The 13,367-nt window shown below is 40.7% G+C and overlaps 1 protein-coding gene across 1 annotated transcript in view; it reads right to left on the bottom strand.

Moving 5' to 3' along the window:
* The window catches only part of myo16 (myosin XVI), a 245,770-nt gene that overhangs the window by 208,474 nt on the left and 23,929 nt on the right, over nt 1-13,367 (bottom strand). The window contains exon 4 of the mRNA XM_033022212.1: nt 5,729-5,837. Coding sequence (XP_032878103.1) covers nt 5,729-5,837 — 109 coding nt within the window. The remainder of the gene's footprint in view (nt 1-5,728; nt 5,838-13,367) is intronic.

Here is a 13,367-nt window from a genome sequence, read left to right as displayed (position 1 = left end):
GTTTACCTTCTATTTGACATGGAACGGCTGGGAGCTACAGGTACAAGAATGGAAACATTGGTTGGTTTGAAGAAAGGTCTCGACCCGACATGTCACCCATTCCTTCTCTCCAGAGATGTTGCCTGAGTTACTGCAGCATTTTGTGTTCATCACCATTGTTGGTCGTCAGAAAAAACATTTGGTGTATATTCTACCATTGTTGCCATCTTGCATCTCTTAAGTTTGTTTATCTAATTTATAAAGCTGATATAAACCTTCAGCCATCATTTCATACCAAGAACATTTTTCACTCTCTGCAAAGTTTTCATTTCAAACTTTAGACGAATAACTCTTTCTATTTTGCGGATTTAAAAACCGATGTTAGATTTTCCAGGTTGATTTTAGTCTGCAGAGAAACATCTATATTGGGTGGCACCCGATTGCTGAAATGCTTTAAGCTGCGGTATTGATTGGACACGTAGTTCTGTGCAATTAAATTTCCATTCGGTTTGAATGGCCCCAAAATATAAATCTTTTTAGAAACATTTTGTTCACGAATTGGGCTCCAAAAAAAATCATCAAGTCATGTTATCAAAATGCCCCAAAGACCCAAATGTCAGCTGTCACTTTGCCTCCACAGATGTTGCAGATTCCCATTGAGTTGCTCCCACAGGTCCCTGCAATCCATAGTGAAGTCCCGACCCTGGTTTGACTTCTCAAAATGTAATATCTCACACTTATCTGCATTAAATTCCATGAACCATTTTTCAGCCCACTAACTGATTGTATGCCTCGTTGTCACCTTCCCCTCAGCTAATAGCTCTTAGGACTAACATAATCAAGGGATGTGGGGGAAAAGCAGGAATGGGGTACTGATTTTGGATAATCAGCTGGCTCGAAGGGTACTCCTGCACCTATTTCCTAATTTTCTATTTTTCTGTTAAAAATGTACAATTCTATATTTCTTTGAGCATTGTCTCATTTGATCTGTCATTTTCACACCATACTCTTCCTTATCTCTCGTCTCGCTCTCCTCTAATCCTCAGTCTGAAGAAGGGTCTTGACCAGAAACGTCACCATTCATTCTCACTAGAGATGCTGCCTGTCCCACTGAGTTACATTTTGTGTCTATCTTCAGTTTAAATTAGCATCTGTAGTTCCCTCCTGTACATTTCATATTAGTATTATAATATAAATGAGAAAACAACCTAAACCCTTTGTGGATATGCATCATTTCACATGACAATGATAATCTATTTTCCTTCTAGGTTTCAGCAAAACTAATGATCTGAGAACTTACACGCAGCTTTCTGTTTGCCCATCAAGACGACCGTAAACTATTATGGCTAATGAACAAGCAGATGTTAATGCTTACAATTGCTGCCAAGAGGTTTATTTTCTCAATGTAATGATGATGGTGATAGCTAACCAGGGCCCAGGGGATCTGTTAATTTTATCGCTAGAGAAGACAGCTTAATTGTTCAAATGTGGGCATTTTTGCTAATGATGGAGAAATGGTGATCTTGGGGAGATGGTCGCTGTGATGTTTCAAGAGTGTGAATAAGGAATGGTTTAGATTCATGCCATGCTTTTCAATACCGCAAAATGCCACCAAGTGCTTTACATCAAATAAAAACTTTATGGGTTGGTGTTACATTCCAGCACAACAACTAATCCAAACTCAACTCGGTCCGAGTGCTTTTTTTTCCACACCTGACCTAACCCAAACCCTTGCAGAAAAACATTGTATAAAGTCTGAAGAAGGGTTTTGACCCGAAACGTTGCCTATTTCCTTCGCTCCATAGATGCTGCCTTACCCGCTGAGTTTCTCCAGCATTTTTGTCTGCCTTTGATTTTCCAGCATCTGCAGTTCCTTCTATATAAAGCTTCTATATAAAACACTATATAAAGCTTGCTATGCTGTACCTATATTGTATTTATTAAGAATATGGGACACATCTATTTATATGTATAAGAAAGAACTGCAGATGCTGGTTTACACTGCAGACATCCACAAAATGCTGGAGTAAATCAGTGGGACAGGTATCATCTCTGTATAGAAGGAATGGGTGATGTTTCGGGTCGAGACCCTTCTTCAGACTATTAACATGAAGCACTTCATCCTGACTTGTTGAAGGTGCTGTGCTATGTGCAGCCCAACCAAAAGACGAGCTTCCCATCAGAATATGCTGACTGCGATGATGAAGAAAGTGGGTGGGTGCGAAGCCAGAGCTGGAGAATCAGAGCATGTTCCAGGTGAGTGGTCATTACAGGCCCGCAAGAACATTGTGCAACCAGTGTGGATGACCATGAGAGTGGACCAGGCCTGTAACCAAACCAAGGACCCAGCTGTATGGCTTTACCAGGGATGCAGTACCTTGGACCATTTGTATGGCTGGAAGAGGGGGAGGAACGAATGAATGAATGAATGAATGAATGAATGAATGAATGAATGAATGAATGAATGAATGAATGAATGAATGAATGTATGAATGAATGACTGAATGAATACTTATTATCACATGTACGATACACTGCGACATGACAGAACTTTATCCCAGAAGGGAAATTGATCTGCCAACACTCGTGAAACACAAAATACATGAAACATGAAATTAAAGTAACGACTTGAAAGGATTGGGGATGTGCAAAGATTGGGGAGATGGGGTGGAGGGAGGGGAGTCAGTCTACCTCATGACAGAAGAGGGAGTTGTGGGGTTTGATAACCACAGGGAAGAAGGATCTCCTGTGGTGTTCTGTGCTGCATCTTGGTGGAACCAGTCTGTTGCTGAAGCTACTCCTCAGGTTGGCCAGTGTGTCATGGAGGGGGTGAGCTGTAGTGTCCAAGATGCTCCACAGTTTGAGGAACATCCTCCCCTCCAAGACCAACCTCCCATGAATCCAACTACACCCCCAGGACAGAGCCAGCCTTCCTGATAAGTTTGTTATTCCTTTAATATAACAAGTCACGGTAATATTCTATGCTTGCATACCTATGGTATGCAAATAGTCGCCAAAGGGCGCCAAAGTTACAAAGCCTCCCGCACCAGGTCCTCATTTATTCCCCCCCCCCCTCCCCCCTTCCACAGCTAGGGGCAAGAATGGACTCAGAAGATAGACACAAAAAGCTGCAGTAACTCAGCGGAACAGACAGCATATCTGGATCATTGGTCGTAAAATCATAAGTGAAAGTAGAATTAGACCATTCGGCCCATCAAGTCTACTCCACCATTCAATCATGGCTGATCTATCTCTCCCTCCTAACTCCATTCTCCTGCCTTCTCCCCATAACCCCCGACACACGTACTAATCAACAACGGTGAACTGGAAAAAAGGAATAGGTGATGTTTCGGGTCGAGATTTGAAACGTCACGTATTCCTTCTCTCCAGAGATGCTGCCTGTTCCTCTGAGTTACTTCAGCTCTTACTGAGCTTTCCAGCTGAGTTGCTCTATCTTCGGTTTAAACCGGCATCTGGAGTTCCTTCCCACACATATTCATCTATAGCTGGGAGTCGAGATTATGTGCAAGTTTGCAGCCAGGCTTGCAGGCTGTATGAGTAAGTTAGTAGTGAGTCAAGAGTGTCTAGTTGTCATATGTAACGAAAAAGAGAAAATTCTAAAATGCTGCCTGTAAACACAGCACTCACAGATAACATGATGAATAAAAGAATCAATAAATTGAAAACCACAATCTAATGCACGAAGCCTAAAGTTCATAGTGCAACCAAGAAAGTTCGTAGTTGTGTTAGTGTTTATAATGTTCAATAGCCGAATGTTTGTTTGAACAAAGCTGTTGTTGATTTGGAGGTCATAGTTTTCAGACTCCTATACCTCCTTCCCGATGCCAGAGATAGATAGATTCTTGGTTAGTACGGGTGTCAGGGATTATGGGGAGAAGGCAGGAGAATGGGGTTAGGAGGGAGAGAGAGAACAGCCATGATTGAATGGCGGAGTAGACTTGATGGACCAAATGTCCTAATTCTGCTCCTATCACCTGAACGCTCCCTAATTGATGTAAGAGTTACATCCTGCGGCTCCTTGCATAAATCGGATGTTACGCAAGTCTACACTGTAATGTTGTTATGTTCACGATAACAATCGACAGTTTGACCTATTAAAAGCTTTCTCTTTGACCCAATAACCAATGATTCTTTGAAATTGAGAAAACTTATAAAATCCAATTACAAATAAAGGTCCTTGCCCATTAATATAACAGGGAAATATATATAAAACATTGCCAGTGGGAAGCAGCTACATGCACATGAGGTAGGGGAGGAAATGTGGTGCAAATCCCCAGGTCTGGAAACTATCTGTTCTAGAGAACAAATGAGACGGAGTACAGGAAGGAGATTGAGAACTTCATGTCCTGGTGTCGAGACACCAACCTTTCCCTCAATGTCAGCACGACAAAGGAGATAATGATCCTCCTCAGGAAGGGAAGCGGTAGACAGACCCCAGTTTGCATTGACAGCGCCGAAGTAGAGATGGTTGAAAACTTCATCGAGGAGTCAATATCACCAACGATGTCTCCTGGATCACCCATATTGAAGTAACGACCAAGAAAGCACACCACACCTCTACTTCCTTAGAAGGCTTAGGAAGTTCGGCAAGTCACCTACAACTCTCACCAACTTCTACAGATGCACCATAGAAAGCATTTTATCAGGATGCCCCACAGCTTGGTTTGGGAACAGCTGTATCCAAGACCCCAAGAAATTGCAGCGAATTGTGGTCGCAGCCCAGACCATAGCACAAACCAACCTCCATTCTACTGACTCCATTTATACCTCATGCTGCCTCGACAAGGAGTGCAGCGTAGGTTTACAAGGATAATTCCTGGGGTAGCGGGACTGTCATATGCTGAGAGAATGGAGCAGCTGGGCTTGTACACTGTGGAGTTTAGAAGGATGAGAGGCAATCTCATTGAAACATATAAAATTGTTAAGGGCTTGGACACACTAGAGGCAGGAAACATGTTCCCGATGTTGGGGGGTCCAGAACCAGGGGCCACAGTTTAAGAATAAGAAGTAAGCCATTTAGAACGGAGACAAGGAAACACATTTTCTCACAGAGAGTGGTGAGTTTGTGGAATTCTCTGCCTCAGAGGGCAGTGGAGGCAGGTTACCTGGATGCTTTCAAGAGAGAGCTAGATAGGGCTCTTAAAAATAGCGGAGTCAGGGGATATGGGTAGAAGGCAGGAACGGGGTACTGATTGGGGATGATCAGCCATGATCACATTGAATGGCGGTGCTGGCTCGAAAGGCCAAATGGCCTGCTCCTGCACCTATTGTCTATTGTCTATTGTCTAACATAATCAAGGATGAGTCGCACCCTGGCCACTCCCTCTTCTCCCCACTCCCATCAGGCAAAAGGTATAGAAGTGTGAAAACGCACACCTCCAGATTCAGGGACAGTTTCTTTCTGCTGACTGGTTAGCACACAACAAAAAAGCTTTTCACCGTACCTCAGTACACGTGACAATAAACTAAATTTGACCTGAACTGAAAGAAGTCAGAGGAAGGAATTACAAAAGGATTAGCCCAATATTGCCGACTCAATGGCTTCCTCTCATGACTAGATGTGTACTGTCATGACTGATCTCTCAAATTCACATTCCAAAATGTTGCCATGTAAATCAAACTGAAAAGTACATGGTATTCAAATGGTAAAAAACATTCCAAGCATAGAAATTAATCTTAAGATTTAACTGTGCCTAAAACTTTTACAGAATGTATATTAAATATGTACCATTATCTTCCAGATGTCCAAGAAGGATGAAACTTGTTTCCGTGCCATCCATTGCATAATCCAATGCAATATTTCCATTAACATCTTGGAGTAAAACATTAATTCCAGCCTGAGAACAACATGAAATTGATTATCAGACAATACACATTATTTCTGGTGTGAAAATACCATTAGATCATCATTTGCTTATATTAATAGTGTACTCTATTTTGTTTAGTTTCGTTTAGTGTGGTTTAGTTTAGAGATACGGTGCAGAAACAGGCCCTTCGGCCCACCGAGTCCATGCCGACCAGTGATCCCCGCACATTAACACCATCCTACATACACCAGAGGCAATTAAAACATTTACCAAGCAAATTAACCTACAAACCTATACGTCTTTGGAGTGTAGGAGGTAACCAGAGCACCCAGAGAAAACCCACGCAATTCACGGGGAGAATGCACAAACTCTGTACAGACAGCATTCATGGTCAGGATTAAACCCACGTCTCTGTCACTGTAAGGCAGCAGCACTACCCGCCGCACCACCATGCCACCTGCAATATATGTTGCTAATATATTTTCTATATTTTCTTTCAATATCCAGTGCTATCCCTTTTTCCCAACTTTGGATACAGCTGTGGTTACAATAAACTTGGTCCCATACTTAGGAATTTCCTTCACAAATATTTTTGAGAATCGAACAATATGTGCAGGAAGAGTGGATAACTCTAGGTATAATAACAACGGTTTAGATTATGTTTAAGAAAGAACTGCAGATGCTGGAAAAATCGAAGGTAGACAAAAATGGTGGAGAAACTCAGTGGGTGAGGCAGCATCAATGGAGCGAAGGAATTGGTGAAGCTTCAGGTCGAGACCCTTCTTCAGACTGATGTGGGGTGGGGGGGCGGGAAGAAGAAAGGAAGAGGCGGAGACTGTGGGCTGTGGAAGATTAGGTTAATTTAGAGATACAGTGTGGAAACAGACCCTTCGGCCCACCGTTTTCACACTGACCAGCGACCCTCGCACATTAACATTGCTCTACAAACACTAGGGACAATTTTATATTGATACCAAGCCAATTAACCTACACATATGTACTGCACAGCTTTGGAGTGGGGGAGTAAACCGAATATCTAAGAGAAAACCCATGTAGTTCATGGGGAGAACGTACAAACTCTGTACAGACAGCACCCGTAGACAGGATCGAACCAGGGTCTCTGGCACTGTGAGGCAGTGGCTGTACTGCTGCACCACCATGCTGCCCAGAATGATAGGTATGTACTTTGAATTCTCCAACTTTCAGTAACTAACCTACAAACAATCCACCATCTACCATTTCCCTCCTCCTTTTTGCCCCCTCTCTTCCCAGTGCCCCTCCTGGATTCACACCCATTTCTCTCATCCACATCCACCTACATTCCTTCTGCTGGCTTCACAATTCATACCTTTTCTATCCTTATCTCCATATCTCACACTTTTTGTCTTTTCATCTCTGCCATTTGTCCAATCATCAGCTGATGAAACACCTCCCCCCCCCACCTCACCCCCCTCACCTGTATCCACCTATCACTTGCCAAGCTTTGTCCTGCCCCCCCCCCCCCCCCTCTCTCACAGCTTTCTTCCCCCCTCAGTCTGAAGAAGGGTCACGACTCAAAACATCACCTATCCATGTTCTCTAGAGATGATGCCTTCCTGCTGAGCTACTCCAGCACTTTGTGTCACTTTTTGGTAAACAAGCATCTGCAGTTCCTTATGTTTCTGTGTATTAGCAGTACTATAAAGACAGTTTATGGCCCACAAATTCAGAAAGAATCAAACTGAAGCCCTATATAATTGCAACAAGGATTCAAAAACTCCTCGAGAATTTTTTGTTTATTTTATTAGAAGTTAATACAGTACAAAACAGTACAGTGGAACCTAATTTTAGGTGCCAACTATGTCATACCGTAATCCATTCTATGTACAACCTCTACTTTTATGTTTTGAGAAGGGAAGTAAGACAAGAAAAAGAAAACAATAGAAAGGGGAAAAAGAGGAAAAATAGATGGTAGAGAATAGAAAAACGTGAAGTGTGTATATAAAAAAAAAGAAAAAGTAGAAAGTAGAAATAGGAGAGAAGGCCCCTTAAAAGAGAAATTTTCAAATCTTTATTCGGAGATGTAGATCTATCCGCGGCATGAACTGAAATCAGCAATCCTTATGGTACCGCTGCATCACGTGATTTCAAAAAGTCGATGAAAGGAGACCAACTCCTTAAGAATTGGTCATATTTATCTATTAGTCGGAGTCTCATTTCTTCAAGGCGTGCTATGTCCATCATATTCCTAATCCATATTTTAACAGTTGGTATGGTTGTATTTTTCCAAAATGTAAGTATCAATTTCTTTCCAATTATTAACCCATAATTAATAAAAACGTTTTGGTCTTTATTTAAATTGATATCTTCTACTATTATTCCAAACATAATCCATTCCGTTTTAGGTTCTATTGTGGACTTAAAAAGCTTTGTAAATATATCAAATATATCGCTCCAAAATGTATTCAACTTTGTACATCCTACAAATGAATGTGTTATATTAGCGTTTTGAAACAAACATTTATCGCATCTGGGAGAGACGTTTGGATAAAATTTATTCAACCTCGTTTTTGAATAATATAGTCTATGTAATAATTTGAATTGAATTAAATTATGTCTTGCATTAATAGAACAATTATGTGTGTTCATCAGATACTTTTCCCATCTATCCTTTGAGACCTTTATCATTAGCTCATGTTCCCAATCTTCTCTTAGTGCTTCTGTTGAGAGTAATTCTCTATTTAATATATTATTATAAAAGTATGATATTAGTTTTTGTGAATCAGCCTTAATATTCATTGCTTCTTCTAAAGGGTCTAAAAATATAGTTTGAAATTTATGTATATATTTCTTCATAAAGTCACATATCTGTATATATTTAAAATATTGATTATCCTTCAGTTTAAATTTTAATTTTAAATGTTGAAATGATAACAGTTTGCCCAATTCATACATATCCCCTACTTTCCTAATCCCCAGTCTATCCCATTGTTGATATGTGTTGTCGATGAGAGATGGTTTGAATGCAGGGTTGGTCACTAGTGGGGTTAGTACTGATAGATTATTTAATTTCAAGGATACTTTTATTTGTTTCCAAATTCTTATAGTATTGTGAATAATTGGGTTCTTATATATTATACTATTTAATTTTATCGGTGAGAGCAAGATCGTTCCTATATCGTGCGGATAGCACTCCTCTTTCTCCATTCTTATCCACTCCAACTGCTGAGTGGAACTATCCAACCAGTACATTATGTTCTTAATATGCACTGCCCAGTAGTAATACATAAAGTTAGGTAATGATAAACCCCCAACTTCTTTAGGTTTACACAAATGCTTTCGTTGAATTCTGTGTGCTCTGTAATCCCATATAAAATTAGTGATAGTAGAATCTAGTTTTTTGAAAAAGTGTTTTGGAATATATATTGGGATCGCTTGAAACAAATATATCAATTGTGGTAAGAAAGTCATTTTTATAGCGTTAATTCTACCTATCAATGAGAGCGGGAGCGTTTTCCAAAATCATATCATTCAGTTTATTTAATAGTGGCATAAAATTGGCACTAAATAACTTTGTGTCTTCTCGTAATTTGAATACCCAGATACTTGAATTTTTCTGTTGCAATTTTGAAGGGGAATTTTAGTAAGTGTCTCGAATCCTGTGGTTTTAAAGACATAATTTCGCTTTTATTCCAATTTATTCTATATCCTGAAAAAGAGCCGAATTCCTCAATTAATGTTAATAAGGTGGGTATACTCGTTTGTGTATTAGTAATATATAAAAGGATATCATCAGCGTATAATGAAATTTTATTCTTTGAGTCCTTAGTGTTATATCCGTGAATATTCGGGTGATTTCTAATCTTTTCGGCCAGCGGTTCTATCATAAGGGCAAATAGCAATGGTGATAAGGCACAACCTTGCCTATTACCCCTTGATAAGTAAAATTTTGGAGATAGCATATTGTTAGTTAATATTCTTGCCGTAGGTCTATCGTAAAGTAGTTTAACCCATCTAATAAAATTCTCTCCCGTATTAAATTTTTGGAGTACCTTGTATAAATACTGCCATTCTACCTGATCAAATGCCTCATCTGCATCCAGCGTAACAACTGAAATATCTTCATTGTCCTCATTGTGAGAGTACATTATATTGAAAAGCCTTCTCAAATTATTAAATGATTGTCTTTTGGGTATAAATCCCGTTTGATCCGTATTTATTAAATTGTTAATATAATTATTTAGTCTTCTAGCTAGAATCTTTGCTAAAATTTTCTGATCCGTATTTAGAAGTGAAATAGAATTTTCTCCTCGAGAAAAATGAATGTCATAATATGGATTTGGTGTTTGCTTAGAAAAGTTGCCAAATGCCAATATTTGTTTAGGAAGGAACTGCCTCGCAAACAGTCTGTCTGTCCTTTCTTCTTTTTTGTTATCTTTAGTATGTGTTAAAAAGTATGTTTTAGTGTTCCTTGGTTTGTTTTATGTGCGGGGGGGGGGGGGGGGGGGGGAGACTTTTTTTTTCAGTCTCTTCCCTCGACGGAGATGCGACTTTTTCCATATCGTATCTCCATCCTCACTGAGGCCTAACATCGTGGAGTTGGCGGCATTTCCTGGAAAACGAACCGGCGTTCCAAGCTGCGGGAGTCTGCGGGACTTTAACATCGTGGAGCTTGCGATCCCTTTGCCGGGGATCGAAGCTCCAACCGCGAGGGCCTGTGGACTTTAACATCGTGAAGCTCGCGGTCTCTGGTAAGAAGAGGCCGACTCGGGAGCTCCATGATGCAGAGAGAGTTTCAACCACCCCGATGTGGGAGTTTTGATCACCACTACGGGGGCTTCGATCATCGGCTGTGGGAGCTTTGATCGCCCCAACTGCAGATGGTTTGACTGCCCCGACCGCGGGAGAACAAAGACGAAGAAGCTTGATCTTTATTGCCTTCCATCACAGTGAGGAATGTGGAATCCACTGTGGTGGATGTTTATGTTAACTTTTATGTGGCTGTTGCTTTTCACTTAGTATGGCTGTGTGGTAACTTGGATTTCACTGTATCTTAATTGGTACATGTGACAATAAACTGACCTTGAAATGTTGAACTGCAGATGCTGTTTTAAAATGAAAATAGACACATTATGCTGGAGTAACTCAGCGGGACAGGCAACATCTCTGGAGAGAAGGAATGGGTGACGTTTCGGGTTGAGAACCTTCTTCAGTCCCTGTATTGTTTTATTTGTTAGTCCCTTCCTTAGTGGTTCTCTGTATTTGTTAGTCCCTTCGAATGAAAATTGAGTTTGAAGAAGGGTTCTGACCCAAAACACCATCTGTCTATTCTCTCCACAGATGTTAGGACCTTTGGAGGTCAGGCAACAACTGGAGGCTGAGGAGTGTATAAGGTCATGAGAGGAATAGATAGGGTGAATGCACATAATCCTTCACACAGGCCATTCAAAAATGCCATGACAATAGACAATAGACAATAGACAATAGGTGCAGGAGTAAGCCATTCGGCCCTTCAAGCCAGCACCACCATTCAATGTGATCATGGCTGATCATCCACAATCAGTACCCCATTCCTGCCTTCTCCCCATTTCCCCTGACTCTGCTATCTTCAAGAGCCCTATCTAGCTCTCTCTTGAAAGTATCCAGAGAACTGGCCTCCACCACCCTCTGAGGAAGAGAATTCCACACTCACAACTCTCTGTGTGAAAAAGTTACCTCATCTCCGTTCTAAATGGCGTACCCCTTATTCTTATGGCCCCTGGTTCTGGGCTCCACCATTGAGCTGTAATGAGGGCAGAGAGGATAATGGGTGGGGGGGGGGAGAGATTGCAAACTTCACGTGGTCCACCTGTTTCAACGAATGCAATCAACCTGGCATGCACAAACAGAAGATCAAACAGAACAAGTTGTCTTACTACTTTAGGCTGTGCACGCCATACGCAAGAAGAAGAAGAAGATAATGGCAGGACTTGCCGGCTTGAGCCATAGGGAGAAGTTTGGCAATGTATTCCTTGCAGTGAGGTGAAAATCTTATTGAGGTTTGAGGTGAGAGTGGGAAAGATTGAAAAGGAACCAAAGGTAGGTATTTGGAATGGGTTGCCGGGTGAAGTAGTTGAGGCAGGTAGAGGAGCAGTATTTGAAAGATATTTGGATAAGGATAGGAAAGGTTGAGAGGGATATGGGCCGTAAGCAGGCAAATGGGACAACGCTGTGTGTCATCGTCGGCATGAATGAGTTGGGCCAAAGGGCCTGTTTTCACGCTGTCTGAATCCATGACTCAATTTGCTGGTTTTTGTAATCCGTGTGATCTATTCTGTAAGGCATCTACACCCATATATGAACCACATTTTGTGAGGCTCTGAATTAAAATGTCTCTCACATTGCAATACAATCATCAGCAAGATTTAAATCACTACTTGTTGACATTATTTGTTTTTATTTGATTAACATTGACATTATTTTATGACATTGAACAGCTCAGGTTTTATTAATATTAATATCAAACCTAATAGGTTTATTTAATCTCCTTTGGGAAAACATTAGAGATGCTCGAGAATAATTCAAATCAACATTCGAATTTTATCGCTTGTGTTTTACATACACCGTACAGAAGATATGCTTATTCAGCACACAGAAATCACAAATTTTTAAGAACAAATTCTCTCCTCACTGATCCTTCAATATTCTTTTGTATGGTAAACACTTTTTGAGCAGCAATCAGCAAACTTTATTAAGTTAGCATTCTTAAACATATGAATGATGTTTTAATGGCGTAAGGTGGTATAAAATAGCTAAGAAGGAACTGCAGATGCTGGAAAATCGAAGGTAGACAAAAATCTGGAGAAACTCAGTGGGTGAAGCAGCATCTATGGAGCGAAGGAAATAGGCAACATTTTGGATCAAAACCCTTCTTCAGACTGATCGGTATAAAATGGCTATGTTTTAACATGCCACACAACTGCATTGATTGATAACAGATTTTGTATTGAGTGATATCTAAATGAGTTTCGGTACAAACTTGGGCAATGAAACATTTTTTAACATGGCCAAAATTTTGGGTGTTCTTACAAAAGCAAAAATCCACACCAAATGGGACAAAGGCAGGAGAATGGGGTTGAGAGGGAACGATAGATCAGCCATGATTGAATGGCGGTATAGACTTGATGGGCCAAATGGCCTAATTCAGCTCCTTGAACTTCTGAACTTATGAAGTGATATGTGGATACAGGTGTTGAGGAGTTTACTACAATCAGTCTGAAGAAGGATCTTGGCCTGAAACATCGCCTATCATCTTCTCCAGAGATGCTGCCTGATCCGCTGAGGATGTAATGTTGGGATGTAATGTTAAAATTGTACAAGGCATTGGTGAGGCCAATTCTGGAGTATGGTGTACAATTTTGGTCGCCTAATTATAGGAAGGATGTCAACAAAATAGAGAGAGTACAGAGGAGATTTACTAGAATGTTGCCTGGGTTTCAGCAACTAAGTTACAGAGAAAGGTTGAACAAGTTAGGGCTTTATTCTTTGGAGCGCAGAAGGTTAAGGGGGGACTTGATAGAGGTTTTTAAAATGATGAGAGGG

Source organism: Amblyraja radiata, chromosome 6 (genome assembly GCF_010909765.2).
Source record: "Amblyraja radiata isolate CabotCenter1 chromosome 6, sAmbRad1.1.pri, whole genome shotgun sequence".
Lineage (NCBI taxonomy): Eukaryota > Metazoa > Chordata > Chondrichthyes > Rajiformes > Rajidae > Amblyraja > Amblyraja radiata.
The sequence above is the reverse complement of the archived record's forward strand: the minus strand, read 5'-3'. Positions and strand labels throughout refer to the sequence as shown.